The following is a 22,452-nucleotide window of genomic DNA, read 5'->3' on the forward strand; positions in this document are numbered from 1 at the left end:
CTCTTGCCTATCGGACGGCTTCCTCGGCGCGATGACGTCACGGGCCCCGTAGCGGCTACAAATACGTGATGACGTCATGCGCTGTCTCTTTTGGCCCTGTGCGCTGCAAGGTGAGGTCTGGCGGCGCCGCCGGGATCGCTCGGGCTCACCGGGATAATCCGGGACCATCCGCGGCGCTCGGAGCCCCAGCGCGCCGCCCGCGCGCGGGCAGCCCCCCGCGGCGGCGCCGGGCCCCGCCGGCGCCTCCTGGCCCGCACCCCGCGCGAGAGGGCCCAGCGACGGCGCCTTCCCGGCAAGGCCCCGTTGAGGCCGCCGCGCCCCGCTGCGCTCCGGGCCCGGGCGGGGAGCGCCGCTGCGGGGAGCGGGGCCCGGCGGTGACAGCGCGGGGGGGGCGTCGGGTCGCGCAGGGGAGCAGCGGGCGGGGGCCCCGCGGGCACAAGGCCAAGAGAGCCTCCAGCCTTTCTCGTTGTCTCCCGCAGGATGAAGACCATCCTCAGCAACCAGACCGTGGACATTCCCGAGCAAGGTCAGTCCGCGCCGCGTTCGGGGGGCGCCCGGCGGTGCCGCCCCCGCAGCCTCTAACGCGTGTCCGCCTTTGGTCCGCAGTGGGAGTTTCGCTGAAGGGCCGGACGGTCATTGTGAAGGGGCCCCGAGGAACCTTGAGGAGGGATTTTAACCACATCAACGTGGAGCTGTCCCTCCTGGGAAAGAAGCACAAGAAGGTGAGTGCTGCACAGGCCGTTTCGCTGCCCGGAGACAGAGGGGAGCTTTATTATTGGCTTAAAAACTTGGTGGTGGTGTAGGAGAGTGACCAAAAATGCTCTGCTGCGGGTGAGTTGTTGGGTAGGTTTTGCTTATTCCTGTGTTTTCTGAGAGAGAAATTGGTCTGATGGAAGCGTGGGGCCTCTTCGGGCACTGTGGGAGTGATTATGTGGATTGCATTCTTACCTAGTGACAGTTACAGGGAAAGAGGTTGATTACTGTATGCTGTTCTTCAAACTGGATCTTTTAGAGGATAAAAATCAGTCTACTGTATTTCCAGAAACTGCAAGTTATATTAGGAGAGCAGAGATAAATAAATGCATGATTTTTCTTAATGTCTCAAAAAGTATAAGAAAACATCAAGAGTGACTGATTTCAGCTACTGTTTCACAAAGATCGAGTGTTTCATTAAAACAGGGGATCCACACACAGTGTTTCATTTAAGTTGATTATGCATAGGAGGCAGACTTTAAAACAATATGCTTAGCAATTGCTAATGCATACTTTAGCTCAAGACTGTATATTTATCTACCCCAGCTCTTTTGAAGACTTGTTAGTGGCAAGACCTGAAGAAAACAAACGTTTCTCCCATGTCTCAGGTTAGGATTTAAAAGACAGGAACCAGGTGGGCCTTTAGTAAGTAGTCTGTCAAATGAACAAAACAGTTCTGTGTTTTTGTTTGGTGGGCTTTAAGTAGTTTATCTGAAAGTTTTGTTCCTCGTTTGTCACAGAATTATTTTGTTGCTGGTTTTGAAGTGTAGCTGAAAGCTTTGTTAATGTGATTTTTGATGCAGCTGCGTGTTGACAAGTGGTGGGGTAACAGGAAGGAGCTGGCAACAGTTCGCACAATTTGCAGCCATGTACAGAACATGATCAAGGGGGTCACTCTGGTAAGTTGCGTTTGGAAACAGGATAGCTGCTGCCCTTTTTGTTACTTGCAGTGAGAGCCTTTTACTTTATGGAGGGAGGGCGTTTCTAAGCATCCAAGATGCAGCTTCTTTCTCCTTTGGCTTTTTGTCTTGCCTTCGCTATCAGGCAAGTTCTGCAGGTGGAGGAAGGGATGGATGTCTCCCGGGCTCAGTGTCCTGCCCTTTCTCAGAAGCTGTTGCTACACCTTGGCTTTAGTTTCTGCTGTAAGCTTCGTGCATGTGTTCTGCCTTCGGGCCTGTTCTGCTTTCAGTACCTGGTTATGTCCTGTGTCCCAGGGCTTTCGCTACAAGATGAGGTCGGTGTACGCTCACTTCCCGATCAACGTAGTCATACAGGACAACGGCTCGCTTGTGGAGATCCGGAACTTCCTGGGAGAGAAGTACATTCGCAGAGTGCGGATGAGGCCAGGTGAGCATTTCTGGAGACATACTCTGCTGGTTTAACTAGGCTTTCCAAGCTGTTTTCTTTGGGCTCTGCCACTGAGAATGGGAGAGGATGAAATAATTGTTGGAGCAGCATGTGCTTGTCTGAATTTATGTAATCTTCTTATGATACCATTGCCACTGTTTAGATTTATTACTAATAATGCCTCTGTAATTTATCTTTACTAGCAAGAGCTAGCTGATAACCAGTCTGGAGTTAGTTACTGTAATACAAGGAATCCAGGATTTACTTTAATCACTGGGAGATCTTAACAGTGCTGATAATTGGTAACCTGCAGCTGCTTAGTGTTAGATTTGTTTCTGTTTTAAAACACTATACATGAAGTAGTTTCATACCGAATCATAGTTTTGGTCTTTAAGGTGTTTGAATTTGCTGATAATCTAGGAGCATGCACAATAAACTTAGAAATTACCATCTTATTAGTTGTTCTTACATCTTGCACACATGGAGTTTCAGTAAAATGTCTAACAGAAAAGCAGGTACTTGATGGAGCTTGTTAAACTTCTGGAGGGAGGCAATAAAACATGTCATAAACAGAGTTACATAAAGACTGTAGGAAAGACTTCCCTTATCCATTTGGTTTTTTTCTAATTTCACTTCTGGTGAGGGTATGGGTAAGGACATTTAATGATGTTTTGGGGTGACTGTAGAGGAATGCATCAGACCTGTCCCAAAACACTGGTAGATAACAGTGCAGCAGAGTTACAGGGTTTTTGATTTACTGTGGGATATTAAGGGTGGGTTTGATTATTGTATTTGATTTCTTTTTAAGTCAGCATTTACTGTTACTGTAATGGGCTGGCTTAAAATCTGATGTCTGTTGATTAAATAGATGAAACTGTAAAAACTTCTGTTACTCCCCTTACAAATTCAAGTTTCCTGTTAGAGTCTTGAATGCCGTCACGTTTACTCCTTGTGAGTATTTGCACCATTGCTAGTGTAAACACAGTACTGACATGCCAGGGGCAGGTGGGATTTAATAGCTTTTGATTGGGCTGACTCCAGTTTTGTCTTAATGAGCACAAGCCTGTGGGAAATGGCACCACCTTGCTGACAGAGCTGTGCTGGCAAAGCACTGGCTTCTACACAGTGTTGATGATTGATGCTCTAATGTAATAATGGGTAAGCAGGACTATCACTTCAGTAGCTTTCACTTCAGAGCGTGACTTGCACTAATCGTTAATTGAAGCTGTGAGGGAGGACAGCCCTGGAATGGATTTGAGGGGCTCTCTTTAACAAAGTCATAGAAGCTAATTATTATCAGAAGTCACCCGGCACGCCACACTGCAAAATAGGGCTGCTATTGACTTCTTACTGCTCGCCCATGGCCACGGCTGTGAGGACTTTGAAGGAATGTGCTGCTTCAATCTGGCATCAAAGAGCACATCCATCCAAGCTAATATCCAGCAGATCCAAGAGCAAGTTGACAACCTCAAGACTGAGACCTCGACTGTAGACCCTGTGAATAAACTGCTATCTCAATGGGGTGTCCCAGGGTGGGTTGCTATCATCCTCAAGGGACTCTTTTGGATCTTTCTGATAATGTTCATTATCTCGGTTGCTTTATTTTTGTTTAGACGTATATTGCTTAAAACGTTGGGAAGTGCTTATTTAATAAATAAAAACGGGGGAGATGTAGGAGGAGGGGTTGGGGAAGTCAGTCTAGGGTTGCCATGGGAAACAGCAGTTGTATGAGTTCTCCACCCCCTTTTGTAAGAGAATTGTACCCTCCCCCTGTCCTGTCAGTTATTGTTCAAGTCTGCCCCTTAGCCTAGAATCTTCTCTGTTCCACGTTTTCCCTTTGGTTCTTCCACCAAGAACATTCCTTTCCCTTTTCCCCACTGGTTAATGTTATATTTCCCCTCCCTTTAGCCTTCTCCCGATTGTACCCTCGAATGCTAAACCCTCCTACCCCTACGCAGTAAAAGAATCCTCACCCCGCCCTTTGGGGCTCTCGGAATCTGCCTCCCTTCTGCTTCGTTGTCTCCCTGTTTGCCCCTTCTGCGACCCTTCAATAAACGAGCAGGATTTCAGCAGCCCGAGTGTCCCTCCCGTTCTTCTGGTGGACCCTCAGATGTACCAGCTATCCGAGCTTTGTGCCGAGTGGCTAAAAGCCCCCACGGCTCGGCAAGTCGGAAAGGGCAGCAGACGTGGAGTTGGCCTGCTTACTGAGCCAACAATTATCTTGAATATTAGTGTCTAGATATGTAAATTGGGACAGGACATTAATATTGTTTCTTTAATACACTTAACACCTTCAACAGTGTGGATTATATGTTTGCCTTTCCATAGGTGTTACCTGCGCAGTATCTCAAGCCCAGAAAGATGAGCTGATCCTTGAAGGGAATGACATTGAGCTGGTCTCTAATTCAGGTTTGTGAAAGTAGATGTGTGGAAAATTATATGAAAACTTTTATCTGAAGATGTCAGCTTAGCAAACTCTTTACCTCAAACCCTGAGGTAAAGAACAGCCCAGATTTTTTTTTTTTTTTTGCTCTAGTGACTGTAATTGCTTTTCATAGTTCCTTACTCTGTTTCTAAGCTTAAAGATGTTTTTACAAGTCTGCAGAACCTTCTTCTTCAAGTCAGTACTTAGGGCATTTTTGGCACCAAACTTTTCAGCTTTTCAGTTGTACATGTGTGCAGTAATGAAGTGCTTCTGCCCCAAGTTGCCAAGATGAGCTCAGTGAAATGCATCCTATTTTCATTAGACTCTACAGGATTTAAAGTTGGTAATTCTGTCTCTAGATGACAGTCCTGTTTGTTAGTTGAAATACTGGAGCATAAACAAAGACTACAAGTTGGCTTGGACCTTTTGGCTTTGTGCTAATAGTCTCACTTTGTCTGCAGCTGCTTTGATCCAGCAAGCCACCACAGTCAAGAACAAGGATATCAGGAAATTCTTGGATGGTATCTATGTTTCTGAGAAAGGAACAGTGCAGCAGGCAGATGAGTAAAACTCATAGGTTGGTATCATCTTAATGCACATTGTACATCTTCTCTGTAGAGACGGGGACTTGACAAGGTTTATCTGCTTCAACATGGCCATGGTTAAACAGGTTCCCAGTAGGGATGAAATTTTATTTGTAAAAGATGTTGTAAGATGCATCATAAAACTTCAATTTCGGTAGGTCTTTCAACAGCAGTTTTCCATCTTTCATCAACTTGGCATTTTGCTACCATATGGAGAAAACTTGTCTCTCCAGTGGCTGTACTCTGCATTGTGAATGCGAGCTGCAGTGCTGGCTGAGAATTTAAAAACAGCTGACCTGGCCTGACAGACTGGTTTACAGCAGCTATTTACAGAGAAGACCTCAAACTAATGTTCCTCCTGGTTGGACACTACCCTCACTAAAATGGTGGACAGGACCCAATTTATATATAAAGGTCTTCCGAGCAGTTAATATGTAAATGCTGGTAAACAGGTCAGTTTAACAAGGACAACTATTTACATTGTCCATGGGTATTGTTACTGAAGTTGAGTATGAGGATTTGGGGATTTAACTGCTAAAGAAATTTGATGTGTTTCAGCTGTGTATGGTTCCTTACTTAGTACAAAACACCTGTGCAGGATGAGACAGTTTGACTTGCAGATAAGTTCTGTGCTGTGTGCTTTGAGAACCTAAGCTTGAGGCAGGATGTAGGTGAAGTGAGTTTCATAAACTGGTTTTTTTTTAAAAATCATCCTCCAGATACCAAACATTTGCAAGCCTCAAAAAAAAAAATTCTGGTGTCATTCTAAGTGCCTTGAGAGATGGAGCAACTTACTACATTTGTTGAAAAGTTGAGCTGTTGTGCTTGAAGGCATCTTTAAGTAATTTTGTCTGTGTGAAATCAAGCAAATTCTTTGAGCTATTAATGTCTGTCTTGCATTAAAATTATCAGATAAACATCAAACAGTTAAAAACTTTCAGTTCCACCTTTGCACTGCTAAAATCTTTCTAAAAGCTCTTAATGTTTTATTTACAGTTGTCTGGATCCCAAGGGTAATTACCGTGAGACATTGTACCAGGAATGCCAGCTGGTACAAGGTGCGAACACCTTTAAAGGTTTAGTAAAATAAACTATATTTCATATCTTGAGTTTGTTGTTTTTTTTTTTTTTTTTTTTAAGAACTAAATGGTGATTGCATGAACCTTTTAGAGAAGTAGATTGCACAGTGGTTCCACCCTACCAACGTGTTTTCAAACCATTTGACTTCATTCAGACTGAATGAATGTGCTCAGAGACTGGTAGGGCAATGTGTAGGCCATGCTACCATGATCTTTCTGTGCCAAAGTCATGAAGTGGCATTTTTGAGTCATTAAGAAATAGTAAAAGCATTTTTCTCATAGAGGGAAGACCAGTGTTCTTTCACATCTTTTCTCAAGCCTCAGACTTGTGATGACAGAATCTGAAGTAGATGAAAAACAAAACTGAAATCAATAGAACTAGATTAGTAAGACCATTTAAACTAAATACATAGATAGAAGCAGTAGTCTGAAAATACAATGTTTTATTGCTCAAATAAGAAAACAAAGGACTTGACCTCAAAGCTCAATCAGAGTGTATTGCTGAGTTTCACCAGCAGTGAATTATCTGTGGATACAGCTTGGTTTCTTCACTGCTAATCTTGCCATGTAGCAACATCTAACTGGGAGGTTGTACTATTTCTGTGCAGTAGTAAAATCCACATTGTCACTTGCTCCATTCATTTTGGAAAAAGTATATAAAATATTGGGATAGTGCAGAAACATACTTGGCAACAAGTTGCTAAAGCATCCCATGCATGTTAAAAAATTCCAAAATTGCCCAAAATCCACTTGTATAATGACAAGTGCAATTTACATTCCTCACTATTGAGTGGGTTAACTATTTATTTAGATGTTCTCTGCTAGTAAAAATTTTTATGGCTGCTCCGTTTTGGAGGTGAAAAATAGTGACTGTATATGGTTTTATCTCCAGTTATATTTGCTTAAAACTACTTCACCCAATCTGTAAGGGATATCTGTTGGTCAATAATGGAGGTAACTTGGTTTTGTTCTTTTAGGGGTATCTTCAGAAGCTGGCCTGGCACGTTTCATTCCTGGTGTTGTACTTAGTTGAAGTTTTATGGAGTTTAATAACACTTCTAAACCCTAACAGCTGCAGTTTCATGCTGAACAACACTCATAACATGAATACACATCACAAAACTTTAAAAGGTGCATATCAGTTCTCAAAAGTTTATCTTTGCAAGTAAAGCTGTTTTAAAGGTTATTCCAAGGCACAGGAGGGTCATAATTAATTTTTTTTAACAGATGAAGTTGTCTTCTAGGTACAGTAGGTGGATAAAAGTAATTTCACTAGAAACAAGTGCCATGGCTGTTCTTCCTGTCAATGTGATTACTTCGTTTTTGAATGAAATGATTGGTGTGTGTGACTGGAGTGACTCAGTGCTTTTCCACAGTTGTCTGAGTGGTATCATCCACTGTAGAATGCAGTGATGGATCTCACTGAAAGTGGGCTTGTGCCCCCTTTTAAAATGAGACACAGATGCATTTGATGCTTTTTGCCTTAAAACGTTTCCTTCTTTTTCTTTTGTGAAAAAAAATAATAGCTAAAAGCAAACTGAGGGTAGAGAAAAGGCAGCAGGCAAAGAATATTAACGGCTTCTTCTGAGAAATAAACAAGCAGAAGCTACACTGCTTTTCGTGGCTAGAGGGGCCACAGACTGAGTGGTCAGCAGGAAAGCCATTGTTGCTTATCAGGCTATTGTAAAATCTTACTGAAGGCTTTCCTTTTGAATCCGAAGTGAAGAATCCAAATCTAGGCTTAGATTTTTCTTCAGTCAGCTTAAATGCATAGTAGCCTTTAATCTTGACTTTGTCAATGTGGTAGGCTGAGAAGGAAAAGAAACCAAAACAAAGTGTTAATAAAAACTTACGTGTCAGGTAAAACCTGCAGACTTTCTGGGTAAGGAGTTCAAATTTTTATAAATTTAAAAAGGGTACTTACATCATAAAATATTTACTGCTTCTAATACTCAGATGTCTTAATTACATAGGAACAGTGCCTTACTTTTTTTTAAAAATACTTATGATTTGGGAATTTTTGGACCTACGCCATGAAAACTGGATTTGTACAGGGTTGGAGTTTGTTTTCCTGGGAAAAACTAGATGCTGCTCTTAACTGAAACCAGCTGCAAAGACTTGGGAACAGCTGCCCCTAAGTGCTATGACAGCAGCTTTGCACAAATTCCTGCCCTGCTCCAAACCCAGTTGCTCATCTGCAGCATGCATGGCTCTTGTGTTACACTGCTGCACCCAAGTGGTGGGTGAAAATTAAAATAGCAGGCCTTGAAGTCATGTGCAAGCAGTGAGTATAGTTGGGAATGTGACCCAGACTAAGAACATGTAAACATTTAATAACTTACTTCCTTTAGTAATGTATTGTTCTTTTGTTTGCAGTATGAAGTTAGCATGGAAAACAAATCAGCAAATGCTTATCAGTCCTGTGGTAACTGAGAAAGCTAAGCCCCGGAGAGAGAACACTTTTTTTCTTGGTGTCTAAAAGTAGTCTGAAGCCATGCTTAGCCATGAGTAAGATTTGTCTCATTTTTTATTAACTGCTAGAGAGAAGAACCCAGGATACCTAGACTGTGTTTGATGTCAGTTACCTCAGAAAAGCTTTTGAACCCCCCATGTCCTGATCAGGCTCTCTCTAATGCTCATCAGTAGGGAACAGTGAGGGCAGGGATGTATTGCACATCTCATTTTGCCTGTATGGTTCAGGTACCAAGGCCTTGCTGGTAGCCTGTGTCTCACTGCTTTTCTTTAATGATTGGTTGGAGGAAGAGGGAGGGTAGGGGAAGGGTGAGGTCCCTGCAGCATTTCTCATAGAATAAGCTGTTGCTGAAGATCCTTTGCTTGAATGTTTTTGTTCTCTAATTCCATAACTTGCTAGTTTTTCTCTAAAGTGAAGAAGTAGATTTCCGTATGTGCCCAGGAGAAAACAAGTAGAGGAACAAGAACTAGAGCTGGACTCTCCCTTCAACAGCAGCTGGTGCTGCTGGTGCCCTGCTGTATTTCCTCTGTATGTCCTTTCAGGTCTCTGTGGACTTACTTGCACTTTCCTGTCCAATGACTATTTCAGTAAGCAAGGAGGCTCTTGCCTTTCTTTGGGGAGTAGAAACGTTAATTGTCTCTTGGGAGTTGTTGGGCTGAAGTGCCATCTCCTAATTCTGAGTAACTACTCTATGTGCATGCCCAGAGAGCTTCTCTCATGGTTTAAACTGGAGGCAGCTGTAGCTGCATTTTGTGCAAGGCACCTGATGCCATTTCTTTGTGTTGTAGCTGCCCTGAGTGTGACTGCAGAGTTGGGCCCCTCAGGGGCTTAGTGCTGCTGGCTCCTGCACCTGAACCAGGTCTGCTCACTCTGTCCAGGGCAAGACTTAGCTGTGCTGGGGTCTGAGCCATGGAAATGGCTCTGGGGAACTTGAATCTGTCATGTACTCACCTTTTAAAACCTCTTGTACGTATTTGCCCAAGTAATAATTTCGAAGTTCATCATTGTCTAAGGATGGGTCATCTATTCCATTTGCTGTGATGTAAATGTCGATGTCACCATAAGTTTTTTTGATCCACCTGAGAACTTTACGCATCCCCCAAGGCACCACTGCCAAACGAGAAGGGGAGCTCAGGCAGGTGATATCCTGCAGAAACTGAATGTCACGATCAAATTCATACTGGCTTCCATTCTGAGGTTCGTCAATCACAAATCTGGTGGTGAAATGATTCAGTGCATAGAAGTCAGCTGCACCTTTGACAAGTTGCTTTTCCTCACTTGTGAAAGATGGCAACAAAGTATATGAAAGGCCTTCTCTGTTTTTAAAGGCAATGTATTCCCTCATAGTAGCTGGATAGTCCCCAGTCTTAAATATGGGATTGGCAAACCAGCCTATTTCAAACTGAAGAAACCTGTTGGCAGCTTTTGAATGAGATTCAAAGAAGGGGTTGGCAGGCTCAGCCCAGTCCGAATGCAGGGACAGGGACACTTTGCCATACTGAGAGGACCGGTACCGCTCGTCGTATATTCTCCAGGCCATGGCGTGTGCTATTAATAAATTGTGTGCTGCCCGGTAGGTGTCATTGCTGCTCCTGTTGTAGACATTGCTTAGCTGGTTAGGCTCGTTTATTGTAATCCAAAGTTTAACCAAATCACCAAGCTCCCTAAAACATAAAGCTGCGTAGTCTTGAAAAGCATAGGCAGTGGATTGGTTCAACCATCCTCCTGTCTGCAGCAAAGGACCCGGCAGGCCCAGGTAGGTGTGAGTTGGATAATACAAGGTGACCATGGATTGAACGTTGAGTTTCAGGACTTCGCTAATCACACATCTGTAATACCTAAGAACTTGTCTGTTGACCACTGACAAATCTCCATTGGGTAAAATTAGTGACCAGTCAAGTGCAAATCTGTAATGGGTGACTTTCATTTTTTCCAGGAGATCCAGTTGCTTTTTAATACTGACAAAATCTGTGCACTGTGCTGGTCGGGTTTTTAGCTTTACCCCTTCAACTTTGTGCAGAAGCCCATCTCCTGTGACATTCCAGAGGTACAAGCTGGAATCGCAGAACTGTGGCGAGGAAGCTGCTGATTCTGCCTGTGAAAATAAAAATATGCTACAATGGGTTTGAATTAAATGAACTTAATACCTGCTTGTAGTCTGCATTTCTGCCTGTGTTTAGCTGTCAATTAGTGCTGGATGTCAGAAGGCCCTGCTTAGATGCTCCAGGGGGAAGAGGATAACCAACTCACCTATATGGACTTTGTGCTAGTGGTCATCTTATAATTTCTGTTCCTTTCCCTATGAAAAACATCAAAATTGCACTTTTTTCTTTATGATTACACGTGGGCATTTGCCCTGCCACCAGCCTACATGGCATGTTTTCACAGAGATAGCTCTCCCTGGTCGAGTTCACTCTGGTCATGCACACAGCAGGTCTCAGGCAGCTGCCAGGAGAGCGGGTGGTGAGAACAAGCACCAGGGGCTGTATAAGGCAGGCATGGATTATTTTGGCACTGCTGCTGTGATCAACCTTGTGAAACTGAGGCATAGTAATCTGACACAAACAGCTTGTGGCATTTAGTTATATCTTTTCTAACTCCTACTAGTTGAAAAAGTTTGGAATAACACTTTTTTTTTTAATATTCCAATTTTTAAATGCTTTTTTTAGGTTTCAAAGTACAATATAGTGAAGTTTAAAATATTTAGATTTTTTTTTTAAAGGAAATGTACTTTTTTTGGTGCTGTATATTAACAAGATTTATAGAAGCTTAACTTTTTCTTCCCCTACGGTTGTCAGTGAATAGGTTAAATTATGGGATTTTGTTGTTATTTTTGGAGGCTGATATTTGTCATGCGACTGTGTCTGCAGTGACAAGATGGGTATCCCAACACTGCCCATACATGCAGTTAGTTTATTTACTAGTTTTAAAGCAGAAATAGCAGAAAAATAAAGTATCAAGTCCTGTAGGAACCAGTTTGGACAAAGGTGGTATAATCTGTTTTCTAATGTGAGCTCAGATAGTAAAACCTCAAGGTTAATTATCTTCACCTCTGCTAGGTGTCTTTTTAAAGAATGGCTTCTTACCCACTTGTTTGAGTGGCACTTAGAGCCAGGCCTAACCCAGGAATGTGTTTCTGCTCTAGACAAGACCTGGAGCCTGCAGGTAGCTCTGCTGCCACCAGTGTAATCACCTTGTCCTTGCCCTTTGTCACTCTCTCCATCAGGCCTTCACAAGCATCCCTATGGCCACACTGCAAACTGGATTTGGAAACCCCTGGTTGAAAAATAACCCAGTAACAATTGGTTGGATCAACTTCTTGGTCTGAAATTTCCTCATCTGATCTGCCACATGGAGATGCAAGCAGAGAGAGAGCCATGCTTGAAAGGCTCCTGCAGCAGGGTCTGCTGCTGCAGCAGTAGCCAGCACTCTGTGACCAGCTCACCTGAAAACCTGGAAACATGAAATTGAACCAATGCAATTATGGCTTAACTTCTGTTGGCAGTGTGCATTGAAATTCTTGAATGCAAGGTGCCATATGCAGCCATTTGTTCATGAAGCTGCTGACCACTCTGTTTCCAGAGATCCGCGTTGTATTTTATGCTTACCTTGAGAACAGACTCGGTGATACCCCAGGAGAACTCACAGGAGAACTGAGCTTGCAAGTTTGGGGTAGAATCCTTTGGGAAGAAGCCATTTTCTCGTATGATTTGTTTATAATAAAGTGCAGATGACTTAGGAATCCTTTCCTTTTTTTTGCTTTTGAAATCTACATAAAATAATCCACGCCTGATGTTGTAAGCATGTTGCCATTCGAAGCCGTCAAGGAGGGACCAGGCTGTGTAACCAAACACATCTATGTTGTCGTATTTAATAGCTGCGTAAGAGAAGGTAGCATCAAGAGTCTTGTATTTAGTACTCTAACATATATAAGGGATATTTATGAGGAAGTGCTATTTATTTTGAAAATCTTGGCTGTCTTCTCAAGATCTGTATTGACCCACTGTAATTCATTGCAAAACTGATGTATATATCTTAGTCTTCATTTACTAAAAAAAAATGGTGTCACTAAGAAATTGTGTCCTTAAGAAATTAAATTACTGTAGGATTCTTTATTTCTGCTCTGACCAAGCAAGAAATATTGTACTACATCCAGGTTTGATGTTTCATTTGACAATTTGCCAGTAAAATAATACCAGTAAAATTAGAGAATCGTGAATTAAAATAAAAGGAGCAACAGTTGATCTGGTTTGTAAATTTGTCATGAAGCTAAAACTCTCTACCTTTATTTGAAAGATGTCTATAAGCTCAAATATTTGGGAATGTCTACTTAGCTTGTAGATTGGAATTTTTTTTTTTTGTTTGTTAGCATGGGACTGTTAATGACTTTAGAGAAGTAGGGTAGAGCAACCCAGAGACAGATTTATGCACAAAATGGGTGCAGTGCATGCTGATTTCTTCAGGCAATCTTAATGTCCCTCTTGCAAAGGAGTCTAGATAGGATCTTTTACATATAATATATGTGAAAGATAACAACACAACTGCTTTCTCAGATGTGGAACCTGATTCTTTAGGAAGGGCAGCAGAGCCTGCAAAGCACTTCTTAGCAGACACCAGCTAACCACAACACTTTTCACCTGTGCAGGCTCGTGCCAGCTGGCAGCCTGGAAGGAAAAGTCCAAACTTCACAGTCAGTCATGTTCACTGCCTGTCACCACCTTTAAGCTAGGAAATAACACAGGATGACTCTTCATGTTAACCTTATCAGGGCTGGAATACCCAAGGCAAAGAAATGACCAAGTAGGGTTGCTGAGGATTTTGACACAGACAGGTGGACAAGCCATATTTTACCTGTAGCCCACCACACCAGTAAGCCAAGGAATAAAGATGAAGTTTTCTGGTTTATTCTTTGCAATATCATTTAGCCTCATTTTCTCAGGACATACCGTTTTGCATTGTTCTGTATCCACTGAACCTCCTTGCCCTAGTCACACCAGGCTGCAACTTGAGCAGAAAGCAGTTTTGCACAATGCGTGTATTGATGCAGCAGAGTTCTAAGGTACCCAGAAGCATGGGCACAGTCCAGCTGGATGTTTTCGTAGTTGCCAGATGAAATCAGAAAGCCCAATAGCTTGCAATGTGAGTATATGGGAAGATGATAGACAAGGCCAGAATACTGGAAAGGAGATGAGGAAATGTAACAAAGCAATACAAGGGCATGAATTTTCAAAGAAGGCAACTTCTACATTAGGGAAATCATGGGAAAAATATCTGAAAATACCCATTACAAAATGCAGAGGCAGAGAACCGTGTAGAGGATAAAGACATAAGCTATAATGGCCTTTTAAGTAAAGTTGAGTACTTGATGTCCACAATGAGGAGGGTTGAACAAATGGGAGCAGACATCTAGGGACACAATAAGTGACAACTGAGAACATTTTTGTTTGTAGAAGTATATTAAATAGATGGGGATAAGTTTAATTGTCAGAGCAAAAGATGCTGTTGTACTTGAGATGGTACATGCTGAGATTTTGTGGCCATTTGAATGGGTAGAGGAAAAATTACTATTTTATGTATACTTTATGGTAAAGAAAATTAAAAGTTAGGCAAGTGATAGATAGAGACCTGGTGGATCAGAGTGAGAGTATGTTTGTAGCATTGTCTGCAGGGACAGTGAAAGGAGAGGGCAGAAACAGGTCAGGATCCTGACTGTTAGAGTGAGGATGAGAAAAGCCCCCTGAAAAACAAGGGAGGGTTTGGGGCAGAAATAAAGAGCTGAAGGTAGGAAAGCTCAGGAGTTAACTAAGCTCTCTATGTCACCAGAGGTGACATTCACAGAAGACGATCTCAAGGCTTTGCTGTACCTACTATAGGCAGGAGTAATAGTTTCAGTATGGAAACCCTAACCCTAACCAACCTTAACCCAATGCAGATGTTGGACTTTAGCTTTCTGGGACAGGGGCTATGGGTTTTTTCTGTTTGTACAACACCTAGCACCAGTAGATCCTGATCCGTGACTTGTACTCATGCAGTATAAATAATTAATGATTAACTTTGTTGCCATTATCTCTTAAAAAAAATTAAATTATTACAGAACTAAATATCAAATGATCAAAAGTGCTCTCTGAAAAATCCAACAAGTAATTTCTGTACAAACCTTGTAAAACCTTATTAATGAAGTTTTTCATGATGTAGATAGCTGTGGTGTCATCTGTTTTCACATGGCTGTCAGTGAACCAGCCATTCTCTGCAATCAAGATTCGAGGACTGTTGTATTCCAGTTTAATCCAGTTCAGTACTTCCCTCAAATTGAGTGACAAATTTTGTCCCATTTTTGGTAGAGTGTTTGGAGGTTTAAAGTTACTCGGACCAAAGGAAAACGCAAAGAAGTCAGCTGTTCCCTTTATGTAGTTTTTTTCATCTTCGGTGAAGTGTGGCAAAAACAAGAATTCATTTTTCAGTTCTTCTGGATAATCCCCATCCCCATGGATAGGTTTAGCAAACCATCCGAGTACTCTCTCCATGGACTTCTGACATTTAGAAATGTCCGACTCATCTTCCAATTTGTTAGGCTCGATCCAGTGGGATCCCAATACTATGGATATCATCCCCTTCTGATAGGGTTCAAAGTGTTCTTTGTAGGTATGCCAAACTTTTGCATGAGCCTGATGAGAGAAAAATAGCATTAAATTGTAACTCTTAACAAGTCTCTTTGTGCATTGGCAGCTAGAGAGGCAGGTAGCTCCATCTGAGTCACTGCAGGCTTATATGGAAGTATCAATTAAGGAACATGAATTACCCTGCACAGTTTAATGGGCAATCACTGTTACCCTGCAAGGTTCCTTGAGATGAGGGCAATGCTCAGTAACTCGTGTCCTATGACACGCTGGGGCTGTGGCTTTTTGCCTTTTAGCACATGTCTAAATTTCAGGAGAGATCCCAGCAGGGATGAGAACAGCTGTTGTTACAGAGATACTTTGGAACAGCTCTATCAATGGGATTTGAACTCTGTGATCTAGCCAGTCCCATCTGAGTCTTTCTCTGTCAAGTGGTGATTCCTGGTATGGTTAAAATTTCAAACCATCTTTACAATTATTCCATCAACGATGCATCTCATATGATATTTTATTTGTCAGTGGTGACTCTGTGCTACTAACTGCTCTCTGCTCCAGGGGTTACCTGGACTTACTCTGATCAAACCACATCCACCCCATCCCTCTTCTTGGGATTTAGTTGCTTTATTCTGGCCTAGTCATATGAGCAAGTGTTCAAGTTTTGATATTTGCACAATTCCTAAATGTAAAAACTTGGGCAAAGGACCCAGCTGTGAATTTGAACCCAAATGTCAACTTTCACAGCTCTGAGTGAGAATTTTGTTCAGGATTTTAGTTAATTTCTTCTTTGAAATGACCACTGCACTGTATCACATCTTAATACTGCTTTTCTGATTATCATAATGTTTTAGAAAGTGTGTCGTTATTACACATCACAATTAGCTTCAAATGTCATATTATTAATTACTTAAATAAGGGCATACAGCAGACAAAACTTACACAAAACCAGAAACACATGGGAGACTGAGGAACCACTAGCACTGTCAAAGTCCTATAAGGAAACAGGACAGGTAGGTCAGAGAGGAGTGACTCTGGGCTGCTGCGTGAATCACATCGGGTGATCTGACGCAGGGGAGGGGAGCTGACCTCTCCCAGCTGAAGAGTTGTCAAGTAACTCAGGGTTTACCTTTTGCCTGTGATGTGGCATTACACTCTTAAGCTGGAAAGAAAATAATAGTTTGCACCCAGAGAAAAACATTAGGAGCATTGTGAAACACTGAGTGCTGAGTTAGATTGTCATCATTACTAAGCCAAACAGCATTGCTTACCTTTGACAATAATTTCAGTTAATTTATCTAGAAACATACAGCCTTGACAGTTTTAAAAAACCTCCAAAAGGCCTGATGTCAGGTAGGTATTTGTTTAAGCTGGGCAGTACCAAAGAATTACAGTTTGTGAAATTTTGTGTATCAGTTGTTTATGGTTTCTAAGGTCATGCTCGTAAGATTTGTTCAAAGTCTGTCTTTGAAAATACTGATAAAGTGACACTAACCTTTGAAATGCAGGTTCTGTAGCTGAAGAGGGAAGCCAGCAAAAATGGAATAATGAGGCAAATTGCAAGATAGAGTTAGAGTGTTATAAAATGGATTTCTTAGTAGCCTCATCAGAAAATTTAAGTGGCCAGTGCTATCTCCCCAGTTGCCCTCACTGTCCTCTCCTAAAGTCCCTCCAGACTGGGGTGGCTGCTGGGGCCAGGCTTACTCTGTGCTCTGCCTCTAGGGTTTTCTCACCTGGTTTATACAGTTTTTCTCCAGACACAGCCCACAAACACCACTGTTGAACGAGAGGCATATGGCTTAACAAGAAACCCCCACTGCACTCAGCTGTATGATGCACAGTGCCAAGTACCATGACAATAACTCCAGGTAAATCATAGCAATCACACTTTTCTAGGTGAAGAGGAGAAAGATGGCTTTGCCAAAAAACAACTAATTAGAATATTATATTGACATGTAAAAGCCAATCAGGGATAACTCATATTCATACACATCTTCAGGAGGTGATTAGAAGAAAATAAAATTGCTATTAAAAATAATGTACAGTAGAGGATATAGGCCCAGGTATAACTCTAGAGGAGTAGACCTCAAGTATATATAAGTGCATTTCATATGAGTCAAGATAGAATGCTCATATACAAATTCGTATGTATCACTGATGACTTAATTCTGAGGATTAACTCTTTAACTGTAAAAAACTTGTCACTGTCTACAGTAAGGGTTTTACAGACATAGCAGACACAATATAATTTGCTTATCTATAAATCTGAGTTGTTAATTATCTGTAAAGAAGCTTAGCATTCTCAGATAGAAGGTGTTTGCTAAATGCAAACTATCGTTGATGGAATCAGCTGATTCACAGAATTTGTTTTTTAAGACCAGATATGAAACAAACATCAATTTAAAAGCCGTATCATACATCAAATTGGGTATTTTCAGTAAATCTTGACTAATCTTTTTTCAGTTATAGTTTAATTCCTAATCTTTCATTTTCCTTGTTAGAGCAAGGACAAATGTCAAGGCTAAATACACAGTTAAAGTAGGATCAATATTGGGTATTTATTCTAGATAAGTATGACTCATTAATTTCAGCATATTTTCCTGGTATAAAAGTAGAAAATATTCCCTAGTCTCAAAAGTCACAGAGAGTACTATGTCAGTTAGTACTAACTATGTAAAAAGGCTAGAAAAGTCAACTTAATAAACTGAAGCCAACAGTATTTGTTCTCTCTTTTTGAAACATTCTCATACTCCTTGAAATTCTGATCCTGTAATTTAACATATGCACATGCAAAGAGCTTTCAGTAGAGCAATACTTTCAAATTCTTAAGATACTTTAGTCAACCAATTTTTCTTTGAATAGCAATGAGTATACAAAACAATGTCAGGGGTATATGGAGTTATTTTAGTGTGCTGGAAATCAAGAACATTTAGGAAAACTGCAATTGAAAAAATGATAATAAAATTTTTTGGGCTTTGTGTTTACTTGTTTGGTGTTTAAACCATGAAGAACTAGAATGTAGTCTGATGATGATGATGTTACTGTTCAGAAGAAGGACAAGGGTGTGTGGCTTATTTGGAGAGTGTATTTCCATTCAAGGCTTTTTTGGTCTGTGGTAAAGATGCCCCATAGTCAGTAGAGCAAAAGTAGAATTAAACCCTTTTTTTTGCAAACTGAATCTCAATCCTTGTGAAGGATTGCCTACATGTCGAGATGCAGGTGACTACACTTCTTCAGAGGGTGTTATGAAGGACTGAGGCTTTACTATCATAATTTGTTGTCTGTTAATTGTTCTGCATTTGGATTGTGTTTTCCCTAATGATTACCAAGAAATCTAAGAAAGCTAACCTGAAAATAACAAATCATCAAAAAACTATGAATCAGTGCTGAATTTTACATCATCACTGATTTGAAAAATCTTCCAGCAAAGACATTTACAAGCACAGGTGATTCTGGTGTCCACCCTAGAGCCATACTTGATGGAGACAGGCTTCCCTTCTCCTGTAAGAAATACAGGTGCTGGTGTAGTTTCATCTTTCTGCATCCTGAGGAAAGGAGTCTCCTTTGGGGGAAGGGAAGGAATTGTCTGGTAGGACACAGAGGTAATTATTAATTATTTCCCATTCATGAAGTAGAAATTTGTTTTTAAGGAGGATGAATTATAGGACTTTCCTGCGGCACACTCATCCACAGATCCCAAAGTCAGCAGCATCCATGAAGAGATCCTGGCATAGTGAGATCTATCAAAGAGCTGGGAGTAATGCAGCTGGGCACAGAAAAGGACATGATCTGCAATGGACACTTAAATAATTCTTCTGCTAAGTCTGAAATCAGTTAGTGACTCAGGATTCTTGACAAATTTTCTCTCTGTAAAACTTCTATTGACTGCAGTGTGACTTTCTTGGAAAATGATGTTCTGAAGGTTCAAGGCCAGAAGCAAATGCAAGAATTTGTCAGTTGCAGAATATTTTAACTACTCTTTAAAATATATTTTTTTCCCACTTGCATACTTCTTTCTGTAGGATTAACCTATTCAGATTTATTTGTTAATTAAATGTGCAATGTATGGCAAGTTGTAGAACAATTATCTTTGTGACAGTTAAGAATAGTCTCAGCAGGGAAAATTATACTGGCTGCAAAGATGGGATAGAGACCTGTTCTGTAAAGCACTTTGAGCACAGCAGATGCAAAAAAATACTGTACATCATGGAAATAATTTGAAACTCTCAAGTACTGAAAAGGACATTTGTTTTCTTCTGAACCCAAGAAGCACCAACCTTACTAGTTTAGAAGCAAACATTTTGCAATATGATCTTACTAAACTAGAACAAATCAGACTTAGATATACATACTCTATGGCCAGTAAAGTTGATTTAATATGCAAATACAAATTATTTTCCTTCTAAACTAATAGAATAGTCATTTCAGTATGGCCAAATCTGTTTAACTAAATGTAAAGAACAAAGAATGGTCTTTAAGAGTTAGAATTTGTATGTAAAAGCTAATTTAAATAAAATAATAAAGAAGCACTTTAAAACAAATAATTACTGAGTCAGCTGTTGTGACAAGCACTAAGATCAAAGTGAGGGTCAACAGAAAGACTGCCTTAGCTAAAGGCTATTTCTTGGTGCTTTCACAGTAGGTGATTTTTTTAAAAAAACATTGATCACAGGACCAATTCCTCCTATTATCTCCCACATCAGTGCAAGATCAATTTGTAAAATCTTGTTATACTGTACCTTGATCAAATTGTGTCCTACTGAGTAGACAGTTCTTATTTTCCCTCTCTCTCCAGGAGCATGAATACCTGTGCCATATCCATGCCAAGCAACTAAATATGGATTGTGGATTGTAATCCAATATTTAACACGATCCCCAAAGGTCTGGAAGCAAAACGTGGCATAGTCATTGAAGATATCAATCACTGATTCATTTTTCCATCCCCCATATTTTTCTTGCAGCATCAAGGGCAGGTCCCAGTGGTACAGTGTGACCACGGGGTCAATATTTCTGTAGAGTAAAGAGTCAATAAGGGTGTTATAATACTGAAGTCCTTTTTCATTGGGAGCTGCCACCACTCCAGTGGGGAAAAGCCTTGACCATGAAATTGGAAACTGGTAAAAAGTAACTCCCAAAAAATCCAGAGCAGACAAATCTTTGTCCAACAAGATATAACTGTCACTGGAGGTGCCTGTGCTGTCAGTGTCCCTGAACTCCGAGCGGGTGAAGCGGTCCCAGATGGAGGAGCCTTTCCCGTCCTTCCTCCAGCTGCCTTCCACCTGGAAAGCTCCTGTCCCTACCCCCCAGAGAAAATCTTTGGGGAAAGTGTCATATAAAAACATCTGTGTTTCGCTCACGGGGCTGAAGTGGGAGTCCTTTTTCCACACAGCTCTTCCCTCTCCAGCAAGCCCGGTAACTATCCTTACGAAAACTAACGTCCAAAAAGCAACAATCTTCTCCAGTCGTTGGCCGCACATTATGCCAGTTTATAGTGCCAGTGTTAAAAATCAGATTTCTTGTACTGATGCTGAAAAAATTCCATTCTTTTGCTGGAGTCCACGCCGTGCAGACCGTTTTCATTTGCCACAAGCTGCTGGAGTGTCTTATCAAAGCTTCACTAAAAGCTTGTGATTGTAAAAGCCCTGTCAATGATTAGCCTGAACTGTGAGACGTAGAACAGGTCTGAGAATGGTGTAATTTATAGGGAGGTGGCTTCTGTATGCCCACTGCAGTAAGAACCCACCTGGCTTCTTACTGCAGCCTGCCTCAACAACAGAAATGCTAGGAACTAATTTATCATAATTTAAAGGTCAGTCATTCAGGTGGGATAATATAGGTGACAGAGGGTCTAAGAAGCTATCATATCCTTTATTTCTTGTGGAGCTGTATTCTGAGGAAACATGAATACAATGCACACTACATAATCACCAATTTAAAGGAGATTTATCCTATCTGTGTAATGGGATGACTGGAAGGGCAGTGCATGATTCCTCAGTCTTACCCTGCTCAAACAACCTACTTCTGCTGAAAAACTCTTCCTGGGCTTGTGGGAAATTTTGTTGTGAACAGGAGATATGCATATAAAAACACAAAGAAAGTCAATATTTCTTTCAAACACAAATGCAACCATTTTTCTATCCTGTATAAAAGTCTCCTGTACAGCACTACACACAGCAGCAGTACAAAATCAACAGGGGACTGTTTCAGTTCTTACACCATTTTCCTGGATTTCTTCAAATAAACACAATTAGCAAAGATAATTATCCCTGAAATATTCTATTTCAGTATTGATTAATTTAACAATTCATATACACAGCTGGAGCATCAGTACAGCAAATATTTATACAGCAATTTTGCAGTATAATTTGATCTTCTAACATGTTTAGCAACAGTATGTCTGTTGAGATATAGTCAATTTACTCGACATAGTAAGACTGATGCCTGCCATTTTTGTTTTTCTTGAGGTACAGTAATATAAAATGTGTCCATATAGAAACAGAAACTGTTGTGACCACAGCTGCAGAAGGGGCCTGAGGAACACCAATAGATGTATGGAGTAACTTTGCATGTAAGAAAGATACACACTGAAATCTGAACATGGGGACAATTCAGAAGCACAGCAGAGCACTCTGCTCAGATGAATTAGCCCTGCTGCCATGTAGGACATGAAAGTCCTGATGCATTGCAGAATGCCACTGACATACACCTTTAATTTATCAGTAAAGCTGATGAATTGCTACAAATGGAAGCTAATTTATTTATTTTTAGGATAAACAAGAAAACGTCCATGCTTGTAAGTATTTCTCTGCAGAGCCTTTACAAGAAACATTTTCACCACAGATGAAGATAAAGCTCCCACTGACATCTGCACTCCAGGTCCCTGGTGGTGGGGTAGCCACGCATCTGACATGAGCCTCTCCTCTAACCAGAGGTAACTGCTCTACATTTCTCAGCCAAGATCCTACCACACACAGGCATCTTGGGAACAAGAGGAGCAGACAGGGACTGTACAGAGTTGGTTTACAGTACATACTGACATGTTCCTTTTTTGTTCTATGGAACAGCATTTAAAATGCTGTTTGATAGTTATTGCATTAACGTCATCTTTCTATTTTGACATTTAAAAGCACTGATTTTGTGTATCCTATTTCACGAAAGAAAATTCAAATGCAAGTTGTTG

The 22,452-nt window shown here is 41.1% G+C and overlaps 2 protein-coding genes across 3 annotated transcripts; one reads left to right on the forward strand and one right to left on the reverse strand.

The window, feature by feature from the left end:
- Positions 1–52: 52 nt before the first annotated feature.
- RPL9 (ribosomal protein L9) lies at positions 53–12,905 on the forward strand. Of its 2 annotated transcripts, none has more exons than XM_053939912.1 (8): positions 53–110; positions 480–526; positions 607–722; positions 1,557–1,652; positions 1,968–2,100; positions 4,429–4,509; positions 4,987–5,102; positions 11,888–12,905. In XM_053939912.1, exons 2-7 carry the CDS (start codon positions 481–483, stop codon positions 5,091–5,093), a joined length of 579 nt encoding a protein of 192 aa, XP_053795887.1. In that variant the 5' UTR covers positions 53–110; position 480; the 3' UTR covers positions 5,094–5,102; positions 11,888–12,905. The 2 variants fall into 2 exon arrangements, with proteins under 2 accessions (XP_053795887.1, XP_053795885.1); XM_053939910.1 differs by lacking the exon at positions 11,888–12,905 and adding an exon at positions 6,106–6,218 and having other exon boundaries at positions 55–110.
- On the reverse strand, positions 6,615–20,822 carry KLB (klotho beta). Its single transcript, XM_053939913.1, has 5 exons — positions 20,012–20,822; positions 14,819–15,326; positions 12,270–12,538; positions 9,613–10,756; positions 6,615–7,996 (listed from the first exon to the last, which is right to left on the reverse strand). The coding sequence occupies exons 1-5, from the start codon at positions 20,747–20,749 to the stop codon at positions 7,635–7,637; spliced, it is 3,021 nt and encodes a 1,006-aa protein (XP_053795888.1). The 5' UTR covers positions 20,750–20,822; the 3' UTR covers positions 6,615–7,634.
- Between the last annotated feature and the right edge of the window lie 1,630 nt (positions 20,823–22,452).

This window comes from Vidua chalybeata, chromosome 4, assembly GCF_026979565.1.
Source record: "Vidua chalybeata isolate OUT-0048 chromosome 4, bVidCha1 merged haplotype, whole genome shotgun sequence".
NCBI classification, from domain to species: Eukaryota; Metazoa; Chordata; class Aves; order Passeriformes; family Viduidae; genus Vidua; species Vidua chalybeata.

What these genes read in the sequence shown, in the direction of transcription:
- RPL9 (XM_053939912.1), top strand. Translation starts at nt 481, where the DNA reads ATGAAGACCATCCTCAGCAACCAGACCGTGGACATTCCCGAGCAAG. An exon ending in CGTGGACATTCCCGAGCAAG is followed by an intron (nt 527 to 606) that starts GTCAGTCCGCGC and finishes TTTGGTCCGCAG; the next exon opens with TGGGAGTTTCGCTGAAGGGC. An exon ending in TGATCAAGGGGGTCACTCTG is followed by an intron (nt 1,653 to 1,967) that starts GTAAGTTGCGTT and finishes CCTGTGTCCCAG; the next exon opens with GGCTTTCGCTACAAGATGAG.
- KLB (XM_053939913.1), bottom strand. Translation starts at nt 20,749, where the DNA reads ATGTGCGGCCAACGACTGGAGAAGATTGTTGCTTTTTGGACGTTAGTT. An exon ending in TAGGACACAATTTGATCAAG is followed by an intron (nt 15,327 to 20,011) that starts GTACAGTATAAC and finishes TTCTCTCATCAG; the next exon opens with GCTCATGCAAAAGTTTGGCA. An exon ending in CATTAATAAGGTTTTACAAG is followed by an intron (nt 12,539 to 14,818) that starts GTTTGTACAGAA and finishes TCTCTTACGCAG; the next exon opens with CTATTAAATACGACAACATA.